General features: G+C 42.9%; 1 protein-coding gene across 1 annotated transcript in view; it reads right to left on the bottom strand.

The window, feature by feature from the left end:
• LOC117491971 (tetraspanin-18-like) overlaps window positions 1–22,707 on the bottom strand; it is a 29,674-nt gene extending 6,967 nt beyond the window's left edge. The window contains exons 1-2 of the mRNA XM_034142129.1: window positions 22,452–22,707; window positions 5,485–5,563 (exon numbers count right to left, since the gene is read on the bottom strand). Of these exons, the coding sequence (XP_033998020.1) occupies window positions 5,485–5,487 (3 nt within the window). The 5' untranslated portion in view covers window positions 5,488–5,563; window positions 22,452–22,707. The remainder of the gene's footprint in view (window positions 1–5,484; window positions 5,564–22,451) is intronic.
• Between the last annotated feature and the right edge of the window lie 200 nt (window positions 22,708–22,907).

Here is a 22,907-nt window from a genome sequence, read left to right as displayed (position 1 = left end):
GGGAGGAAGGGGAGGAAAGAGTTGGATGGAAAAACTCTCAGGGCTCAGCTCAGATCTCATTCTCCAAACAAAATGTCTGATTTCTCTTCCAGCTTCACCCTTTAGCTCTTCGCTCCCATCACAGGGTCAACCGAACTGTCAGATGTGGAGCCAATTTTCTCTTCTACATTAAAATGCATTGGATGCTTAAGATTGAAGTGCACTATACAGGCCTTTCCCGGCTCCAAATAACAAGCCTATGGTGCAAACCAGCAAAGTATAAATCAAACTGCCACAGAGACCCTGGAGAAAGTGCAGAGTAAACAAACTGGTCTTTCCCTATGAGTCCCATGGGATCGCTGGTCCTCATCGATCAAAGGCCAGCTGTAGTGATCAGACCGCTAAGTCTCTCTGAATATTCTGCAGAGTGCATTATGTAGACAAGGGACACGCGGTTCACACCCCAGGAGCTGCGTGTCTTACAACAACATCGACAAATTACCACTATAGATTATAGGCAGATCTTCCTCAGGTGTGCTGCTCTGCTTAGCCAGCAATGTGTCAAGATAAGGAGTCGTGTGGCATTGTGTTTGTATTGACTAGCAAAAAAACAACTATTAAAAACAAATAAAGCAGTGAAGGAGACAGCACTGCTATATTTGCAGACAATGTGTTTATTAGCTGGGAAATTGTATGGATGTCCTCAATCTGACAATCTAAGAGGCAGTCTTTGCCCTGAGGTATCCAGTAAATGCCAACTCCATCTACGTCTGCAGCCTCTCTTGTTACTGACATCATGAAAGGCCACACGGCTCTAAGATCCCTTTGTTTACTCTTGGCAGACATCAACCCACAGCCTGCTTGGGCCGTGGAGCCAGGCATGGTTGAGTTTGATAGTAGATTAATGAGAAGTGATCCTAAATTATCCTCACAGTACCGACAGAAGCCAGAGCTCTGTAATGAGGGCAACCCCGTCTGACCTACATTCTTCTCAGTATGAATATGAGGAATTATGACACATTTATACAGGCTTGTTTTTGTGCTAAACTCCAGAGGTATGTTTCACCGGCGTCTCCACTATCATCCCTGATGGTCCTGTTAGCTCACTGTGGTTAAGAGATAAGAAAGACATAGGACTACATTAAGAGCACTCCTTATATAAATAGGACACCCTTGGGTTGTTCTCTTTTGAAGTTGACACGATTAATGAAGTGAGTCCATATTCCCCTGCTTCACCGGCCACCGCCCCGGACAAATGCATCAGCACGACAAGGACACTGCGTCTGCTCCTCGCCAAACTGTCGCCACCATCCAACCCCCCACCAACCAGCCAGTTCACTTCATCTTGAGCGTGAGCCTGCATAAAAAGTAACCATTAATATTAAGGCCCTGTTGAGAGTGTAAGGGTTGGAGCTTGACCCTTTTAAATGCCGTTGACCCTCTAAATTATCACCTAGTTGAACCCTGGGGGAGGCACATTTCGTCCTCTGGCGCCCTGGTGCAGTGGGAGCAGGTGTGTGTTTTTCATCTACTGTATGCCACTCTAAAGCTCTCCCCCCAGGGTGCGCTAATACCCTCTGACAATGACACCAAGGGAACACACACATGCCAGATCAGCCCTAATCTCAATTAAAACCCCATTTTCATATTTCTCCATGACTTCCTAAATCAGCCGCAGCAAGTAAACATCCCAACATCCGAATAAAGACTGCTCTCCTCTGGCAGAGAGCAGGGCTCCCCTGAGGCACACCATGTCCCTTAATGAACCTCCAATTAGGAGAGAGTGAGCCCTGGGCTGTGCTGTCACACGAGGAGCTTTGAAGTGTACTGAATGCTAAGCAGCTATAGCACCGATGCTGCTTTAGAGGGCATGCAGCTTGCAGACAACAGTGAACAACCACAAAGACAAAGTGTACGAAAGTAGCTCAAAGGCGACCGGGCGAACAGTGTGTGTGGGTTTAGCTCACACAGAAAGCACGGCGCAGAAAAACAGCCGGGTTGGAAAGTTGGACAAACTGCTAGACTTGAGGCAAATGTCCTAATGTTGGTTAGATGCTCTGGTGCAGACGTTGAAATGCTCTACCCTCAGACCGGCTAAGCTTAATGAGTTTTCACAGTGCATATAAAGGAATGGCAAAAATGATCTGCTTCTGCACATTGCTAGTTCACCACAAAAAAAAGAAGGCAGTCTCTGATGAATTTGCTCTGCCTTGCAATGCCATTTATCATTTCAGACCATTGTTGCAATACGTGCAGTGAATACATAGCAGTTCTTATCTGTTCCTGAGAGTGGCGCTCTCCTGACCCATTCAGTTTGGAAATGAGATTGCGTGAACCCCCGAGAGCAGAAGTCCTCTGACCAGGCAGCTGGCACACTCCTGAACAAAAGGCTGATTAACGGAAAAGGCTCCCAAAACTGAACAAATGCACAGTCAGAAACTCACTGACCATGTGTTGTCAACTGCACTGCAGGCCACATTCTTGACATCCCAGCTGGGCATACGTCCAGCTGTTCGCTCAGTAACAGTTGCTCATACTCATACACTGGAATCAATTCTCCAGCCGCTTAGATAAGACGGAGTGGAGGGGGGGGAAGGGCCTCGATAGCTTCTTGGTTAACTCGGGCAGACGACATGTGATTGAGATGAGAAGATTTTGGTTTCTTTTGAACACTAGTGTGTGTGTGTTCCCGCTCAAAGCAGAGATTCTCACTTAATTGTGTTGCCACCTCAATCTGGCTGAGTGTAGATACAAACTGGCTCCGCAGGCTGGATCAATACCAGACTCAGGCACATGGTCAATGATGCATTGATCCCCTTGAGTTCAGGCCCTTAGTCCTGTGGTTGTCGGGCAGTGAGGGCATGTGGTAGTGGCACACAATGAACACATAAACACCTAACCGCCTACTTAATCTCAGCTCTGTCTTTTCCCACAGGACGCCTTGGAGGATGAAATATTGGCTTTCCAGAAAAATGAGCTCTAACTCAATTCAAAACTAAATGCTCGATAATTACCATGAGGACAACAGGGATAATTATTTTCCTGAATCTTGTATTTCTGCCTTTTTCTCTGCAAGTTCCCGCAATATTAGCCAGAATCTTCTTCTCATGTCAGGGTCACGAGGAATTGAATCAATACCAGTTGGACAAAAAGTTTGCAAACCAATCAATAATCTCACCAACTCTACTCTGTCCAGTGTTGTGGACCCTCAGGCAAGAGACAATTAAAATGTTGGTGGTGTTCTCTCCGGACCTTGTTTTAAACCGTTCTAGTCAAGGCTGTTGTCTTTGCCAAATCTCCATATAAAGCGAGTTTACATCACAGATGGCCTCGGCAGAAGTAAACAATGTCAGATTTAACAAAAATAGACAACACTTTCAGCCTCAGGGGACTCGACACAAAAGGAAACTTAGGAGGGTAAACATGAGCAGAATCACTTAATACACACACAAGTGCTTGAATGTCACCAAATCCGCACAATGGACACAAGCATATGCATAAAACAAATAATCAGAGTTGACTTTCTGACGGCTCCAATACACAATGTTGTGAAATGTTGTGTTTTTAGCAGATTTTGGAAACTCTCCAGCCCTCCAATAAGGACTCTGGTCTCCAAGGCAACCCGGATATGTGGTGAGAGTGGCCTTTGTCTGCAGATCAGTATTTGGCATCGCCACTTAGCACTAGTTCCTGTTAGAAAACAAAGGGGAGCAGGGCCGAGCACTTTACGACTGGGGGACAGCCTGGCCAGCCATTTGTCTAATGAGCGATCACTCACACCCTGTTGCAAGGCCATATGTTAGTTTGAATTCAGCTAGTTCCCCTCTGTAGTCATTTCATCACTTTCTGATGATGACTTTGTGAAAGAAAACTCAAATCTGAACCTTCATACAGTCAACACAAGTTCAAGAAAGGAGAAACAGCAAAAGGAACAGTGTAACCTCATTTTTCTTACACGCACAATGCAGGGATTAAAATAAAAGCCTTGAGGATCAAGCATGTGAATATTTGTGCCACAGATGAAAGAGATAACCTCATATACTGGAGGCCCCATTGCAAATAACAACTCCATAGAAATAAACCAAAAGTGTGTTAATGCCTGAACATGAACAGCAGAAGAAAATGAAGGATTCTTTGATCTCACCTTGCAATTTGCTGCAGCGGAGGCACCTTGTACTGTATGTGGTTATTAATGTAACTCTATGACTGTGAGACAGTGTGATTAAGGAGCAACCGGCTAACATCATGCTTGCTCTAAGCAATTATCAAAGACATTAAGAGGATTCCTTTGGTTTATTACAGGTTGGATCTTCTTCTCATTTATGTCTGACCAAATCATCTCACCACAAGGTCCATTTAGTTGTTCTGAGGCTTTAATTGTATCACGCACTCTTACATGTGGAGTTTGCCCCTTTGCAATTGTGTGAAAAATGTTCATTTCCTTCTGACAGCTTCATTAACAGCTTTTTCTAAGGTGAAGAACAAACTTTGCTCACTACCGTTTCAAAGCTTGAGAAGGCACTTTAATTCTTTATAATCTATACTAACTATGAAGACTCTGTAAAAAAATGATATTCTGAAGTCATTAGAACTTTGTACGACGGGGCCAAAAACAGAAACATGTCAGTGAGCCAAACATTTAGCCAGGCAATCGAAATCAAATTGAGAGCAGCAAATACATGTTAGCCTTTAAACTGTTTTGGATGTTTATACCTAAAAATGTGGGTAATATATAAACAGCTTGCATTTTATTTTTCCTCCTTAACCTTTGTTTCACACATATGGTCATCTGACTGTTCGAGTTTCTTTCTCCGTTTTTTCAGCATGTTGTTGTGTTACTAACTCATTAGGTAAATACGATAACATCTCAAAAAACAAGACTTTAATTGTTATAAACCAGAATTGTCCTTTAAGTCAGTTCTCATAAAATTCAAATGGCTAAATATTCAGGTTATTATCTTACCTGTCACTTTCAGATGTAACACACATTTGTCTGCTTGGCTGCCTTTATGGTTATGTGCTATGACTGATTACAGCTGATGTGTCTGGGTCTAAACTCCCCTTTAACCTTTCAATCTATACATGTCTGCTGCTCAGCCGTGCCTGGAATACTAATATAACAAATGCCAATGCAAATCAGAATTCAACAAAGACCAGTGCTGGCCTGCTGTGGAGGGTAAAGGACAAAAGCACTTGTCTGCCTCTTCGCAGGACCGGCTTTACGCTCTGGCTTTCGCCCGCTCCGCGCCTCCTGTTGACGGCAACAATGGCTTTGCGCCTTTGCTGTCAGCATCTTCCTGAAAAGAGACTGTCAACAAGCGCTTTCTGCTGTTTCTCTCGCTGATTTAACACGTGTCTGCTGGGGTACATCACTGCTGGATTTGGTGGGAATCATTTACATTACAGATGCTGAGAGCAGACATGTGTTTCTTCACACTGAAGATAAAAGTGATGGCTTCTCTTTAATACCATGTGTGTCTAGTTCTGGATAAAATAATACCATACCATGAGTATCTGCGTGTGCCTCCGTTCAGGTGAATCTGATGACTTCTCTCGGTTCTCCCTCCTCTCCTGTTTTCATGGGCTGTTGGACAGAAGCACAATGGAAGAAGCAGAGGTCAGGACTGTGCAAATGAGATGAATAAACAGCGAGGCCAGAGGACACAGGGGAATGGCACATCTGTCCTAATATGCACAATTCATTAAAGCAGAATAAGACTGTGAGATTGAAAAAAAAACCCACAGAAAATAAAATTCTAGGACACTTTAAATGACAGAGTTTGCATTTATTATGTATGAAGCACTCGCTCCCAGCAGCGAGCTAATTTAAGACCGCTTCAGTGTTTTATGTGTGAATGTTTCACTGCTCAGCTGGAAGGCAAAATTAATAAGGAAAAGAAAAAAAGGTATTGTCTTTAATAGCAGCAGTCCAGACGATGTTCTTGGCAGGTAAAACTTTAATATCTACCTTGAGGTGATTGAATGTGTGTATGCTCTTACTAAGTTAATTATCCTTTATTAGAAGACCCACCTCACCGCAGTCTCCTCATACAGCGTGACCTTGATGAGTCTCTGCACTCATGCATAATTCACTAAAAGAAGAATACCTTGCTCTTTACCTGCCGTCTTAAACTGTCAATGAATGATGCGTCTCCTATCGACTGTGTCTAATGAGGAGAAACGCTTTAAACTTTTTCCAAACTATTTTGCCACGGGTGTCTCTTATAGCTGAAAATAACGAAATAGCAATGAGCGCCAATTAAACTGCTCCTGACTCAATGTGTAAAAATAGTCAGCAGCACTGTTTTGACTGACAATACTTTGCAGCCGGATTCAAAGCGTTGGCACAGACAACTAAAGCTTCAAATATGGTGAGAGCTGCCTACGGAGGCATGAACATAATGCAGCTCCAGCCACTTTAGATGGTGATATTCAGACAGGCTATTCTCAGTCTGACAGGGACTGTGGATGGAGAATATCCCAGGAGTATTCTGGTTGATAGAGCCAGCCACATCATCCCGCCGACACACCATATTGCCAGTAGACATCAGATTCACCAGGACGCTGAACCCAACTGGCAGCAGCACACCCTCCCCCATACACAACACACAGGCTCGGATTGCATCTCCAAAAAGGCAGTCAAAGCCTGAGTGAGGATACGGACAAATCCGAGAAGTGGTTTAGATGCACTGGAATGATACACTCCCTTATCACAGAGCAGTGGATGCAGGCGCTACAAAGCACACGCTCTGGGAATCAATAACATCTCCACAGTGGCTACACGTGCATCGGGATTCAACGGAAGAGTCGTTTTGAAAATATTCACCATATGGTTTAGCAAACATACCCCCAGGCAGTACAACACTGTAATCACTTTCCATTGTGTTCCAGTCTATTAAAGCAGACAGATAGCTACATCCCTCTGTCTGTAATCTGGTTCTGAGTGGTCACATTTCACCCTGAAGCCTGTTGCAGAGGTGTCTCTCCTGAAAACTGTTTAGAGAGCTATTAGCTGTTGAAGAGCAACAGTGGTGAGGGTCTGCATTATTTTTTGGTTTCCATGGAAACGCTTTCACTGGAGAAAAAAAAAAAATGGAGCACCAATAGGATCGCAGAGCCTCATTGAATCGGTTATGGGGGTGAGAATAGAGATCAGCGCAGACGGCTGAGAAAGCACAACAATAGGAAGAACCCTCGAGGGAAAGCAGAAAGGGCAGGCCGCTGAGGGTCCAACAAAGCGGGGAACAACTCAACACTAGAGAAAAGGTTTCCTCTACATCTGCTGAATGGCTTTCCCTTTAAAATATATCTCTCTCGCCAACTAGTCGTTGACATTAAAGCTCACGAGCACTCTGGGCAATTTAAACATCAAGGCAGCCGCTAATTGATTACCCGCAGCAGATATTTCAAGCTCTGACAATATTATTGCATCACCAACATCAATACGGAGTGTAAGTGTAGTTATCCCCTGCAGTACAATTCACAATATATATAGCAGAGGAAAATGTAGCGGCCATAAGGGAATAAGAGGAATGAGAGAGTCATTATACTTTAAATAAAATACTCAAACACTTTCCTTTTTTGGCATTCGGGCAGCAGACATAATTTGGACCAGGTCTAAATGAATCATTTCGGGTTAGGTCTCATTTTACTGCCACAAGTCTCGAATCTGTGCGTCAATATGTCTGATACACAGGTAGATCTGAATGGATCTGAGCATACTAAGTACTGTCTCTGATCACATGGAGCATAACAGTCAAAGCAGGATTTTAAGAAATCAGCAGCCTGTGAAAACGATTTATGCCATCAAATTCTATTTGTTTTTGAATTTGATTCTCAGACAATAAATTGTTGAGAAAGGTATTAATACTTTTATAATGTATGCAGTAGATACAAATAGAGCTTTGATATGCTGTGCTGCTCTGTTTCGGTTGATGGCATTTTGAATTGTTGGTCTTTTTACAGTCCGTTCTTAAAAGGTTATGTACGTCTGAACTTTAACTTCTCTCTCAAGCTCTCATTTTTCACTCTTCACACAACTTCTTCTATTACACAAATGCAACGCCATGAGTTAACTTTAAAAGTGTGCACTGTTATCTCAGTTTTAACGATTTTTTTGTGCCTTGCCTGACCGATTTAAGTATATCTTTGAGCTCGCAACAGCCATACATTTCAAGTATACCTCAACCTTATTGTTCCCTATTGGCTAGAGACTTGTCTTTCTGTTTGTCTCTTTGCCTCCATACGTCTCCATATCCTGCCAATGAGCTTGAATGAAATGTCAGAGGTCAGAGAACAGCAAGGAGTTTGATCAGCCACTCTTCCTCTGGCGACAGGAAGAGGGCAGGAAAACGAGCGAGGAAGTGACAATTCTTCCATCTACACCTCGCAGCTGTGTTTGACCGTGATTTCTCACCAATGTCTATAAAAGCAAACCTCTGAACTGTGGAAGCAATGGAAAGTTGAGATTTATTTACCTTTGGGGCCTTAAACGCCTTCATTCAAACCTTTTAAAAACAACACAAATAAAAATAAAAAACCCTAAAGATCTGGATGACAGCTCGCCCTGTAGATCTCCAAGCAGCCCATATACATCATGGGATAATATTATATAAATGATAAAGAGGGTAATTGCCTGCAGCCATATATCTCCTGAACAGCCGCTTTAATGAGGGCAATGCTGAAGCAGAATAATCGCCTCACCCCGTCTGGATTTATTGATCGAACAGTGAGAGTCAACCACCAGAGATAAAGATAAAACACCACGATGGAGAAACAATCCCCACTCCGATCAGAGGGCATCATTCAATTAAATCACTCACTCTTTCCTCCCTGGCCGCAGATGAACCACTGTTTTCTTTGTTCTCCGCACTACAGGTGTTGCTCTTGGGTCACACGCCAGGGAAGAGTGTATTCACTCATTTGCAGCACACAATTATTTCACTAAAGATACAGATTGAACTCGTTACGCAGTCACCCGTTTTCTCTGTGTTAATTGCTTTGAGATATATGGAGACCTGATAAGAAAGCAGCCCCTGGAAACGTGTTTGAAGGGTGCTATTTTGATGCTGATGAAAGCTGACATGTGTCCACCTCTTTGGTAAGTCAGCGGCAAACATTAACCAGGCCTCTCTCTTTATAGCAGGTTCCTCAATCAGCATAGCAGCTCGTATCTTTCGCCTCCACAAAGATGCCTTCATCAAAGAACGGTGAGATGTGTCGTACACAGATCCTTTCAAACATCTGCAACCTGCTTCTGTAATTACACAACACCAACGTCTCTCTAGTGACACCCTGATGAGGAACAGCAACAGAACTACTTGTTGTTATTTTCTTTAACCTGTGCCTGTCAAACTTAACGAGCCGCCTTGTACTCCACCTCACTTTCACCCTATTTCCCAGGCCCTGAAGGCTGGCCCCCGTGTCTCTGAGGAGTCCAGGCCCGAGGGCCGCTTTGAAGTCGAGCGAATAAAGACGAGAGACTTGTCGAGTTGGGATGATGGGGCTAAGGTTGGGAGAGGGGGAGGATCAGTACGAGGGACAGGAAGGGCTGTGAATACTGAGAGCTCGGGGCCCCATGGGATACAATTAAGAGCAAGGCTTTTTTAGCAAAGGGTTACAAAAACACAGCAAGGATACCAGCAGTGCAGCCTTCCAAACCAAGGTAAGAGTTCATTTCTACAAACACAGAGGGGACTGGGGCTGGTAAACTCTCACTGTTTGTTTGTCGACTCCCCCCCCCCACCCACAGGCCCTGCGAGCTGACGAACAGCCGTGTGATAACCATTTCCATCCCAGTTAAATCCTAAGTAAAGCTTGAGCCTCAAACTAAGAAAGGAATTGAGATGAAGATCCAAGCTGCTGGCGCAAAGAGGAAGTCTTGAGTCCTCCCTCAGGATGTTTTCCTCAACACAAACATCTCGAGTGCACAAAATACATCAAACCAAATTTGTAGGCAAGTCAGATTAGAAGAAAGACAGGGCCATGAAATATTTTTATAAGTTAGAACTAGACTAGATTATTTTGTCGTTATCATTTAGTCTATAAAATGACAGATGTTTACCGAAGTATGTTAGTTTGAACATGTTTATTGTCTATTGCTATATCTAAAAGACTGAAATCCAGTGAGAAGACAACATTTTTGTACAAAAAATATTGTTATTGTTAGGTCTTCCACAAAATATTGAGTGCAGATGTGTAGCTATGTATGTGTAACTGTTGTCCTATAAGTCAAACCAGCTACTTAAACATGTGTTAAGAACATATCTGGTAACCATTTTTAGGGTTCATTAAAATGTTGCTAAAAGGTAGTTTCTGAATATTTGTTGAAAGCAGTTTCTGCAGCAAATACCGATTCAACCATGATCAATACCTCCAGGTCCTTGTGAAAAGGACATTCCCTCTACCTGTTTTGTTATCTGTCATTGTGAATCTTTGTCCTCAATATGCCCTCACCTTTCCCTGCATAATATTTTCGAAAGATGTTTGACAAACAATGCAGTAAACATCCGTCTGCAGAAGATACACAACAAGTGGAAACAGATCCTCTGCTCAGTGGTACCAGATGCAACTTATTTTCATAATTAAAACCAGCAGGGGGGCTTTGAGTTTGGACTATTCCACAAGCAAAACTCACTCTTTGAAATAGCAATTTTTGCTTATATGCACAAGAATACTTTGCCAAAGCAGTGATGTTTTGCTTTTGTTAATCTCAATTTCACTTTATGACTACTTCGGGATTGCCAGTGCAACACATGGCAATGTAAATTAAAAACAAAATCTTTGACACAACAAGCATAAATATAAAAAAACAAATCCCCATTAAAGACAACATAACCAAAATGGGCCGAGGGACAGTTGGATTGCTGCCTGGTAGTGACACATCAGTTTGGACAAAACTCTGCGGTGCAGTGGGTCTGGTTCTCATTGCTGAACGTTTTCACTTCATACCGTACTGTGCACACCCAACCAAAACGAACTACTTCATTCATGCTCCATCCTGGAATTAAGATAATAGTGGCGACTGACCGTTATTGATTGATTGATATTTGTGTTTGGCATATTTGAGGCGTAGAAGTTATGTTTTCAACCATCTCCAGACAATGTAAAACAACACTGTGAAGCCTGTGCTGCAACAACGCACTGACATCCCTTTGTTTACAAGAACAAACATGTGGGTCACATTATTCTACAAGAGTATAAACAAACATAGAGGAAGAAGGCTGCATTGCTGGCAGTATATATCCAAAGTCTGATGGTATTTTTGGTTTGACAACTTTGTCATGGCAGTATTAAGTGTTGCAGTAATACAGCCAGAATCTCTCCAAAACTGGAGATGGAACAGACATGAAGCAACATGTTGCTTAATCTGGCAAAAGACTCCAGGAAAACATTGAAGACAAACTTCCTTGGAGTTTCCCACAATGTTTTATAGCAGACCACCTTGGCTCACATTCTACAAAATCAATACACACAAAATAAAACATTAATCTTCAGGGAGTGTTAGCCCTACACACATTAAATGAGCATAGCTATCTATTGCTCTGTTAATACTTAAATAAATTGAACACAAGATGCATTGAAATATGGGTGACTTCCATCTTTGCTAATCAATTCCCTGGGGGGATCCTACAGTATCACTGAAGGTATTAAAGCAGCACCTTGTGAATCAATATTATATCATATCAGGAGGTCCCTGATGATTGCAGCCTCGCATCTAAGTAGTTTACAGTATAAATCAATAAAGTTTTGATCTTATGTGCATGCCTAAATCAATTTCTTGTGCCTCTAGTCCATAATAAAAAAGGTTAGTCCAATGTATTATGCCCCAGTTGAACCAATGCTACCTACCACCTGCAACGTTAACACACAACCATCAATCAATGTATGCATGAAAGCTTTTACAGACAGTAGTAGTGCTGATATAACTGTTAACCTCAAAAGTTAAACGTTTTGAACTATTTTTATGAGAACTTGTTCTCTTGATCAAATTGTTAGCTGGTTCCTTCTCATGTTAATGAAAATGTGTCTCTGACATTGTTTGTGTTTGTTTGTCTGGATCCTCCAGCAGGTCTTCCTATTTATAAAAAAACTGCAGTAATGTCAAACATTGGTTTTGTAAAGTATTTACATTCAGGTGTATTTAAGGGTAACTAGGGAACTGAAAACATTGTTTGCCAAGAATGAAGTATTTTACAAGCTGCATAGAAAACCAATAGGAAACGGCACTTCATAACAGAGTTGAGATGGTGACAGAGAGATGGTGGTCTGCGTCTTTGTGGATTTTGCAGGGGGCTGTACAGTGGCAGCAGGGCAGGTGTCCCGCTGGGTTACGAGCCCCAGAAGCTTTGCATCTGGATCATTTCCTCAGCCCAGAGGGGCTCCACACTGGGACCTCCTCATAAAGCTGCACATGTGCGAAATAACCCGCAATCCCTCCGAAGACTTCATCTATGTCAGCCTGTATGTGGCAGCTGTGGTGATAGCATGTAACAAGCTGAGACAGACTCACAACAACACAGAGGGAGGCAGCAGTGAAAATAACTTGTGCTTTTAGTCTCTCACTGTCAAATATGCTCCCACTAATGGCCAAATACCCTGAATATATTTTTCTGCAGGAGGTGAAAATAATGGTTTTATTACTTGTGTTCCTCAGCAGAGTAGGGCGGGACTGATGGCAGGAGGATTACCGGAGTAGCAGAAGATGAAGCCAGGATAGACAAGAACTCTGAAGTGTGAAAGTAAGACTTCTGCCCAATCCCAAAAACGTAAGGTACGCTCCTTTCCACATGGGTTCACTCTAAGCTCGATACTCCAGGGATAAGGAGTTGAAAGCTATCCTTTGAGGAGATATCCAGCATGTGAGTGAGTCCCAAGAGGAAGCCAAGAGGGACTGAAATGTGGAAAAAGAGGGTTTGACAATTTCCATGGTACAATCTTGTGAAAATGGAGGAGTGCTTTAAGAAACATTCCTTCGATAGGCTGAGGGAGCCACAAGAGGGGAGACGTCAGGAGAAATCATGCTTGGCTCAACACAAAAAGCACTCAGAGAAATGAGATTTAATCTGCTGAGTTTAGAGTGTATTAGCCAGATGTAAACAGTCAGTACCAGCTGTGAGAAAAGTTAACTTCCACAGCCCTGCTGCCTGGAAAAACAACCCGAGAAACATCAAACAATACTAGCAAAAGAAACTCAGATATTTAAAGTACATATTAAAACTTTCACAAGCCCGGGACATTGTAGTTATGGGAGTCAGTGGGTTAAGGTTAACTGGCCTCACTGAAACACTTTCTCTCTGAGAATACTCTGCCTTTAGGCACAAGCTGTGGGAAAGGGAGTTTATACAATTACATCACATTGATTTATGGGAGAAAGAGGAAAGATGGGGAGAGGATGGAAACTGAGCTGCTTGGAAGCGATCCAACATTTGATCCCTGAAGGAACACAAGTCAATAGGTTTACACCACAAAACATGATGGATCGGAGACAATTGTATGGGGATGCATGTGGTCAGAGAAACACTGGCAGAACAGTAGGGGTCAAACCCATCTGAAGTTATTAGTTTTGATGTACGACTAAAAAAAACACAAAACTTTGGAACAGGCCATAATTGTAGTACAGAAGCTTCTCTGTGAACCTGCTTATGGAGCACTTGCAGAGGACACGTTCAGAATAACAAAAATGCTGCTGCTGCTGAGCGTACTTTCAATTCTCCAAACTCTAGGGAGCTAATGACTGTCTCGAACTAACAGATGCTGCTGATGCCGTCTCGAGTATTAATTGGCTGTAGTGATGAAATTGGGAGTAATTAACTCAAGCGTACACTGCAGCGTTAGCGCGGTAGAATATCTCCATCAGCCCACCGCAGCCTAAGAGTTATAAATAAACAGTCCATTTAATGCTCTCCACTTCTGTAATAGGACCACACGAGTGACCACAGCTGGGATATTTATGGTGAAACACATTACTGCTCTTCTGCTTATTTAAACATTTGCATGTGACTTGTGAAAAAATGCTCTCTTCCTTGCACTTGTCTAGGAGATGCACGTATTGAAGTCCTGTGAGCTGAAGCCAAGGCTCTGTGTGACTGAAGTGATAATCACCTGGAGCGTTAACTAAAGCTGCGTTCATCAAATTGCCACAGATGAATGCGGCAGATTGTTAAAATAAATCAATGCCCCAAGCTTATAGCGATTCAGGAATTCTGTCACAGTTCACACAAGCAACATATGAGTCTACACAACAAAGAAAAAAAGATACATTTTCACAACATGAGACTTTGATACCATCCACCAAATGGTAAAGATATGAACAAAGCAGGAGGAGAAAACAGAAAAGATTCAGTATAATGAGCTGTGGAGTTACAGTAAGAGATATTAAATGGTTTTGTGATATCTCCAGCTGTCTGCAAAGTCTCGAGCGTCTTGGAAACACAACAGACCTTTGGCTCGGGCCAAGAGAAACAGAATAAATATATACACGCGAGAAGCTGGCCAAATATTTGAAGGGGGTGTTTTGAAAGCTCACAGAATAGACTGGATTATCAAGGGTGGGTGGCTGTGTAAGGCTGGGGTTGCTCTAGATGTGGCAAATGTATGGAAAGCTGATGTTTTGATTAAGAAAATAATGGACATCTGTTTCCTATTACGTAAAAAAAAAAAGCTTGACCAATCCCAAACTGCCTGCAGAGATAAGCAAAAGTGGTTTTGGTAATTGCTCACAACATTGGCTTTCTCCTTCTTCATTGTTGCTTTTGTGCCTTATTTTAATGTGAAGAGATCAAATGAGATCATGTCCGGTTATTGACCGTGACTCAATTTCTAAAGGAAGTAGTCTAAAAGCAGTTTTTTTCTGTTAAATCCTGTTTTGTCATCTGTCCAATTAAAGCACCAGTTGGGAAACACCAGTAAAAAAACATGCTTTTTGGCTTGACAGATAAAGCAGAAATAACCTTTACAAGTCCAGGGCTTACAGAGAGACACCCACAAAATCACTTTGGCTTCAACATTACTGCTGAGACATTTCACATGGGAGCTGACTCCTGCCAAGCGTTATCGGGAAAGATGATCTGGGCGCAAACTCTTGGAGAAATGCCCGACCTGTCTGTTTTTACATAAAAACACTTCACAGTTCAAGATGAGGTTGGGCGGTTTTGGTGCTGGCCTGTCGTCCTGAAGTTGGACAGGTGACAGATCAGTGGGAAGCCATCCAAGATTACCTGATGTCTGACTGAAAATAAAATTCCTAGGAGCATCTGCACTGGGCTAAATCAATGAACACTGAATCCAATTTAATTTCACATACCGGAGACACCTGCCGTGCCGGTGCTATCTCTGACAAACACATGGGAAGGTGATCCCTGGATTCTGACAGACACATACGGACTGAAATACATTTCCTTTAATATACTTCAAATGGTTAAACAGAGGCTAGCTTTTCTATGCAGTGGATTTTTCTTTTTTCATTAAGCTTCGAAGAAAAGAAAATGCAGCGAAGTGAGGATTAGGGAAAAATTGAATTATGCTTCATGGTGTGCATGTGTTTACCATAATAACTATTAGCAAAATACTTTTACAGTGAAGAAAATACCACCACATATCTATTTTTGCTCTGCTCTTTTTAGAAAACCATAGCTTCTTAAGAATGTCTTGTTAAAGTAGAGCCACTGAGCACAGTAATGGCAGTGCGGTTTGCTTGTGGTCGCAACACATCGTCTGGCATTGACCGACTGTTTGCCCAAAGGACAGAGCCCGTGTTTTTGCGCAGTGACCCGAAAAATGCCGTCTCGAGGAGCGATTTTTAAAGTGGCGGTGGGCTAAAAATTTCATAAAGCACCATCAAATAATCATGAGCCAGTGAGGCGCTCGGTCTTTGCTGTCTAATTGTTTTCCCCTTTGAGGAGTAAAAATAAATGTCTACAGCGTGTACATATGAACTGCTGTTAAAAGGCATCACCATAAGAAGCATACAGGGAAGATGTCCAAGAACTACTGCTGAAATCTTCACACACACACACAGGTCTGGATGGCTGGAGGATGCCGGGGTTGCTTGAACAACCTCAATAAGCTTTTAAGGCTGCATTGTCCGTAACAGTTCAGCACCCCTTTGTGCTTCGCACTTCAACCACATGTGGTCTAACGCTGTGATTGTGGGCAATAAACCAAATGACAATGGAAGAACACAAGCAGAAAATCCTGGAGAGAAAAAAGCAACACCTGTGTCGCACTCTAACAATGGAGGATTTTATGTGCCGTAACCACAGGTGAGATTAGATAACATTATCACTCAAGGAAAGCAAACCACAAGAGACGCTCTAAATGCAAACAGACAGACGGCCCTCATCTACACTGCTATTAGTTTATAAGCCCTAAAGACTTTCAGTTCCTGTTCTTTAACAAGCTGAAATGAAACACAGGCGTTTATCTCAGAGGCGTATGATCCTGGCAGGAGAGACATCATTAGACCGCCCTTCCCCCAAGTTTCCCCAGGTAAAAGTTGGACCCCGCTGTGTTTTTTTAAAAAAATCAAACACTGATCTGTCCCCCTGATGCTGTGGAGGCTGACAAGGAGCCCATATGTCTGATAGACCTGTGGCGAGTCTCGCTCTGTGGGAGTGACTGTAACATCGCTGTTATCCCACAGGAACTGCAGGGAGCTACGCTGCAGACAAGGTGTGTGGGCTTCAAACACAGCAATGCCAGCCAGTCTAGCGGAAAGAAAAAATAATGTTGTTATTTTTTTAGAGGCATTTACTCTAATACTGGCATTATATTTAAATATAAATGCACATTTTAGATTGCAATGAAGAAAAAGGAGAATTACATTAGCCCAGTTACATCTACTGAAGTTAAACACAAAGACCATTTCTGCTTAGAGAAGGTTTTTCTGTGCCATGCTTACAAGTTCAATGCAAAACATTTAACCTAGATTCAAGCAGATATGAGACAGTATGAAACAACCCCATTTCAATTTGAGGTCTGCCGGCAGTAAACAGGCTGCAGGGAGTGTGTGAGTGGGTGTGTGTGTGTCTGGGAAAGCTTAATGTTAATGTTTGTGTATTTTAGGTTTGTACGGTTATCACTGAATGGAACGGCAAAGTGTTATTAGCAGACCGGGATGCAAACCCAAATCATGCTCAAAATAAATATGCACTCTATAATTCAGCCATGGTAAAAAAAACAAGACCGCGTCATATAAACCAACTAACAGTCATCACTGTGTCCATAAATCTGAGGTAGCACCATCTCTCCAAAACAACCAATCAGGAGAAAGTGAGTTAATGAGCGAACATCCAGCTCCAACTCCCAACATGCACTTCATTTGTTTTAAAATGATAATAGGCTAATTATCTGGGTCAGCATTACCAACCTACTGTCCATTCCTACAACAATTTGTGGTCTCTATATTACCCAATTAATTTGTGGTGAGAGCAAGTGTGTGTTTGTGTTTGCTAGTAACAATTACCATATCACATTATACTGTGTAGCCCATCATCAGTGATTACAAATACACAGGATATTTAGATGGTCTCCAAGCAGATGAAATAAAAACACATCACTGATGTCGTAATGAAATTACATTACATTACATGTCATTTGTTAGACGCTTTTATCCAAAGCGACTTACATACATTCAGTACTGAGGACAATCCCCACAGGAGCAATTTGGGGTGAAGTGTCTTGCCCAGGGACACAACGACATGCTGACTGCAGTGGGACTCGAACTTGCTATCCCCTGATTCAAAGTCCAGCACTCTATCCACTGAGCCACAGCCGCCCCCTGTGAAATAAGTCACGTTGAAGAAAAAAAGCCCTATACGAATAATGAGGCCATTCCTATAAAGCTATTTTCTCTCATCAGAGAAAAGTGGATGGAAAGAGCAGGAGTGTTCGAAAAGGAAAACCTGGTAATAATGAAGGAGCGAGAGGAGCGAGGGGTGGTGTGGAGGAGAGTCGGGACACAGTTATGGCTGGGGCAACAGAAAAAGAGAAAGACCAGAAGCCGGGAGAGAGTCCCATTTCATCAGAAAAATGCCTGAGTCAGGAGAAGAGAGAACCATTAGGCCAAATGAGTCACAGGGAGAGGCTGAAAAAACAGATCTGGGCTGAGCTCGACTCGCAGTACCATCCCCGAACAAAGAGCCACAGACAGGCAGAAACAATGGCCCAGAAAGAATATATAATATATTTTTATCTCCAGTAGTGTGCCTCCTCATTAGTGAGAGACTGATGTCTTGACTGAGACTGAGGATACTTGCGTGAATGTCTCTGCAGATATACACAGAAAAGGGAGTTATGGGTAACACAGGTTTGAGTTATTTTAATTATCTCTGAATCTGATATCAATTATTGTTTGGGGAACAAAAGGATGAAAACTAGCGATTATAGTTTCCCATGGTGACAATTTAAGATTGCTTGGTCGTTTTGTGCATCATATTTTCAATGTACAATTATTTAAAACAGAGAAAGAGTATCTTTGCAAGCTGGACCCAGAATATGTTACGATTTTTGCTTGAATAATGACCTAAAAATCACCAAAAATGCAATCTTCATCAACCAATGGTATATTGACTTAAGTATTGAGGTCTCGTTTGTAAAGTGTACCCTTTAAATCTCAACAACACATGCTATTAGTACAAAAAAAACATTGGAGCATGTTTGAAACAGAACAATCAAGCAGAATTGGACATGTTAACATGATCCCCAAAATGTGTATAAAAGGGAAGAGCATCTCAGAATGACACTGGTGCCCAAACATGGAGTCTATTCATACTGTGTTTTGAAAAAACAACAGTGATGATCTTTATCCTACGCACATGCACTCTTCTGCAGTGATTCACAAACTAGATACAATCCTTTATTTGTGTCGATAAATGATTCCTCTGAACATTGAGTCTTTATCTAAATCCTTAGCAGGAACCAAGCAATTTACACAAGAAATCCCACACAGAGCTCTTTATCTATAAAATGATAAAACTGTGACCCAAAATCATCCATAGTGAAAAGCTCCAGTGTTAGTTAGTGAGTGTGGGAAACAAACACACATCCATAAAATGAGCCCTTCCTCCCTGGTGCTGATCAGCTTCCTCTTGCTCAGTCTGACACAGTTCCCAATGTGAGTCAACCCAGCGCTATTGTGTGAACTTACTGGAAAATAAGTGCTTGTTCTTCTGGCAAACAAACAACAAATACCTTAATTTAACACGTATTCAATCTTCTTTCAGGCAGAAATGTGTTTAACTTCAGCATCATCCAGTGGTTCAGAGGAGAGCAGGTAATCTCCCCACGTCGGCCCTGTGTCACACACCTATCAGTGCCAGACTGACCGGCCAGCCTAAGCTCCTCTCTGAGCTTTGACTACTTCTGAGGGATGAAAAGAGCACAAGGCGAGGAAGAAACCCTGCGGCAAAGGCACAGGGATTTACCGAGTGTGCCTGTCTGTGTAATGATCAACGGGTACTCATGGCAGCCTTTAATGGACACCTGAGTGACACGGTTTATTAGTTCTGAAAAACATTATGCGGAGAAAAAGATGGCTAGGGGCGGATTTCAAGATAAATGTGATTTGAACATCCCGAGATGGGGCTGAGTGTACCCTCAACTAAGCGCCTACCAAGCCGAGAGCCCGTTTGATAGTCCGCTATCTGCAGAGCCCAGCTTGTCAAATACATACCTTTTACCTCATTACCTGCTCAGCACTGCCATTATTGAGGGAAATAGGGCCAACGCAAGATAAGCACAAAGAATTCTTGGGTTGAGCACAAACAGCCAGCCTGCTTCCTCCTGATAAAAAGGAAGCATCAGCAGAGAGAGGCCCCTCAGCTTCCTGCCCTGTCTTAGGTCATTCACTACTTCCTGGCCCAAATGGCACGCAATGGCCAAAGGAATGCATGAATGCGTGAATGTAACTGGATTATACAGCATTTCCTTTTTAGTATAAACCGCCCTTCAGCAGACTGCATCAAACCACAGGGTTTGGACAACACAGTGCTGACATAAATAATAATAACACTCCTTCATGGCTTTTAAACAGCTGATGAAAAATACACCTTTCAGAGAGTAAATCATTTCTGCCAGCTGAAAAGCAAATTAAATTTTCTCATGTCTCCTGACAACAAAGATGCTGAACCCATTACTAGCTGAGGCCTCCGCATCACACACATTAAATGAAGGGTCCTCTTGCAATCGAAAAAAGCAATTTTCTCATTGAGCCAATAGATACTCCATTTAGTTTCGGGCTCTCTACGGGCCGCTGCTGCTGTAGTGGGGCTGATACAGGAGAGAGCGAGCGTGGAGTGATGACCAAGCCTCACTTTCCCCGCCTTGCTGCTCTGAACCCATCGATACAGACGTGATTCACAGGTTGGGTGAGGGGGGGGGGGGATAAAGACAGGGAAGATGAGAAAGGATGGGGACAGGAGGAAGAAGGAATTATAGATGAGATGATACAGAGGGAGACAGATAGAGGAGGTTGTGGTGAGGTAGGGTGAATCAAGGATGTGAAATCAGGGCGAGTGATCAAATGACCGGCCATGGCAACAGCAGTGTTATTTTGGAGGAACATCAGCTGATTTGAAGGGAAGTGAAACCGTGAGAGGAGCAAAGAGACACAAATCGGAGGCACCCAACCATGTGGAACCGCAGATTGATTAATTTCAGGCCTTAAATGAGCAGTGCTCTGCCAGGCCAGGCGGCATTAAGTCAGTCACCCTCTCAGCAGGAGCTGCCACACACTGAAATTCACACATTTCTAATTCTGCAGAGGATTGAGGCCGAGGAGCAGTACATTCACCACGCACACACACATAGCTTCCATTTAAATCTCTTTCTCACACTTAATTTCCTTCCTGTCCATTTCTTTTTTGCTGAAAATGTAATCGCTGGCACTGTGAATGTGTGACTAAGAGCAACACATTATCAGAGGCACTATTAAAATGAGGGCACTGAACACCAGTGGCAAGTCTCACACCAGGTGTTTTGTGTCTGTAGGCGGAATAAATAACAGTTTGGCTCGGAGATTTGAATTCACTCAAACATGCTCCCTCCTAATTGCTAACTATCCGCATTGTTGCTGCCAACCTTTATTCCCCGTATAAATTACAATGTAGGTTTACATATCCTGTTGTTTGCATTTGTACTTATCCCACAGACATCACTTGTGTGTCTCAGCAACCAAACTATTTCCCAACAGTCTTGTGTATCAAGCTGAGGACAGAAAGGCTTCAGGCGGAGTTTAGTCATCCGTGTTGGCAGCTGCTCCAAAAGCATCAATACTACTGTTTCTTTCTTGACAAGGCAAATGTTCACCCACAACAGAGTGAACAAACATGCCTCTGTTTCCAGTTTGTGTGCTGCTCTCTCTACTAACTGATAACTCCCAAGTCATTTGGGGTCTGGGAAAAACCAAGAGGGTGGAAAATAAGAAAGACATGATGCAGCAGACAGTAAAGTAGCCCGACTCATTAATCAGGGCAGGAGCTGAACAGTCAGTGTGTCCAAGCTGCTGGGGCGTGATATGATTTTTCTCTCCTGACACACCAGCCTCAGGGAGATGGAGAGCCGGAGTGAGTGGCTGTGACTGTAACTCGAGGCAAGAAAATCCAGCGCACTCACCTGGACACTGGTGTGAGATAATGGGTCCCTAGGAGCCAATCTCCTCAGGCGAAATCTGATTATAACCTGGTTTTAAAACTGTGAGAGAAATGGTTGAGCAGAAACTTTTTTGCTGCTCAAACTTTTGAAATGAACCCTGAATCCCCTCCAAAGTCACATGAAACTGTAGCATGTTAACAAAGTATTGACTTTTCTTTCAGAGCTCTTGAATGTGTCATGCTCGCTTCAGTGGATATCAGACAGACACACAGAGAGATGAGGTGGTTTTGGATGATGTATCCCTCTGATTAATGCACTCTGACAGTGAACTCCTGCCCTACAGCAGAGGTAGCGCCGTCAGAGACATCCATCTGGTGACCCCATACATCTCTGCAGACAGCCTCCTCCTGGAGCCCCGTGGGAAGGGTGCCAGCCTGGAGACTGACACACATCACCCCGGATTCCCCCTGATGGCAGGTTTCTCATACAATAACCCACTATTATCCGTAGACTGCCTATTAACCGCATTTCACCAACTGATTCATGGCACATCCAATCACCTGACCTGAGGATATTTAGTTTTAGTGCAGGACTCTGATTTATTCTCAAAAAGAAAATAGCACTCCGACCTGATCTAAACTTAACTCAAGTCTTAGTAAACAATTATATATTTCTCCTTTGTTCATTTAATTCCTGCAGCTCGCCTGATGGGAAACTTGAAGCAACAAAGTAAGCGGATTTCAAAAACACAACATCGCCCCTTAGACAATCTGCACTAAATAACGAGCCCGTTCAACACAGCACTCAAGGGATTCAAATTGTGATCACTTATCGTTCATTTCAACACACATTTAAGTTTGTAGCAGCGACACGTTTCTTACCTCAAAACGCAGCTCAGTGTCGGAACCTCTCTCTGTGACAAGACCCTGGGAAAATGTTTCTAAAAAGCCGATGTGAGAAGCCTGGGACTGCTGGAGGAAAGTGGTCAAATAAAAGAACAAATGTCGATGAGCCACGGAGAGGAATTATGCCCAGCAGCGTCCAACTAATAAAATCCACCGCTCCTAGATCTGCGATCCCAGTTTGGCCAGGCTCGCAGTGTTGAGGGGAGATTGGTATGCAAACAGTTTTGTGAAGTGGCTGAAAGAGGAGCGCTTCATCGTGCAGCCTGCTCTGCTGCGGGGGGCGGGGCCTCTCTCCGGAGGACACGCCTCCAGTTTACCTTCTCTATTGTCACTCCGGTGTGATAAACAAACTGAGTGCTGCTGAACATAATTAATGATCTCTATCAACGGCAGTCAATCACAAGAAAAAGGAAGTGGAGGCTTATTCTTGTG

This window comes from Trematomus bernacchii, unplaced genomic scaffold (genome assembly GCF_902827165.1).
Source record: "Trematomus bernacchii unplaced genomic scaffold, fTreBer1.1, whole genome shotgun sequence".
In the NCBI taxonomy this organism is placed as follows: Eukaryota; Metazoa; Chordata; class Actinopteri; order Perciformes; family Nototheniidae; genus Trematomus; species Trematomus bernacchii.
This window is presented reverse-complemented; position numbering and strand designations above follow the sequence as displayed.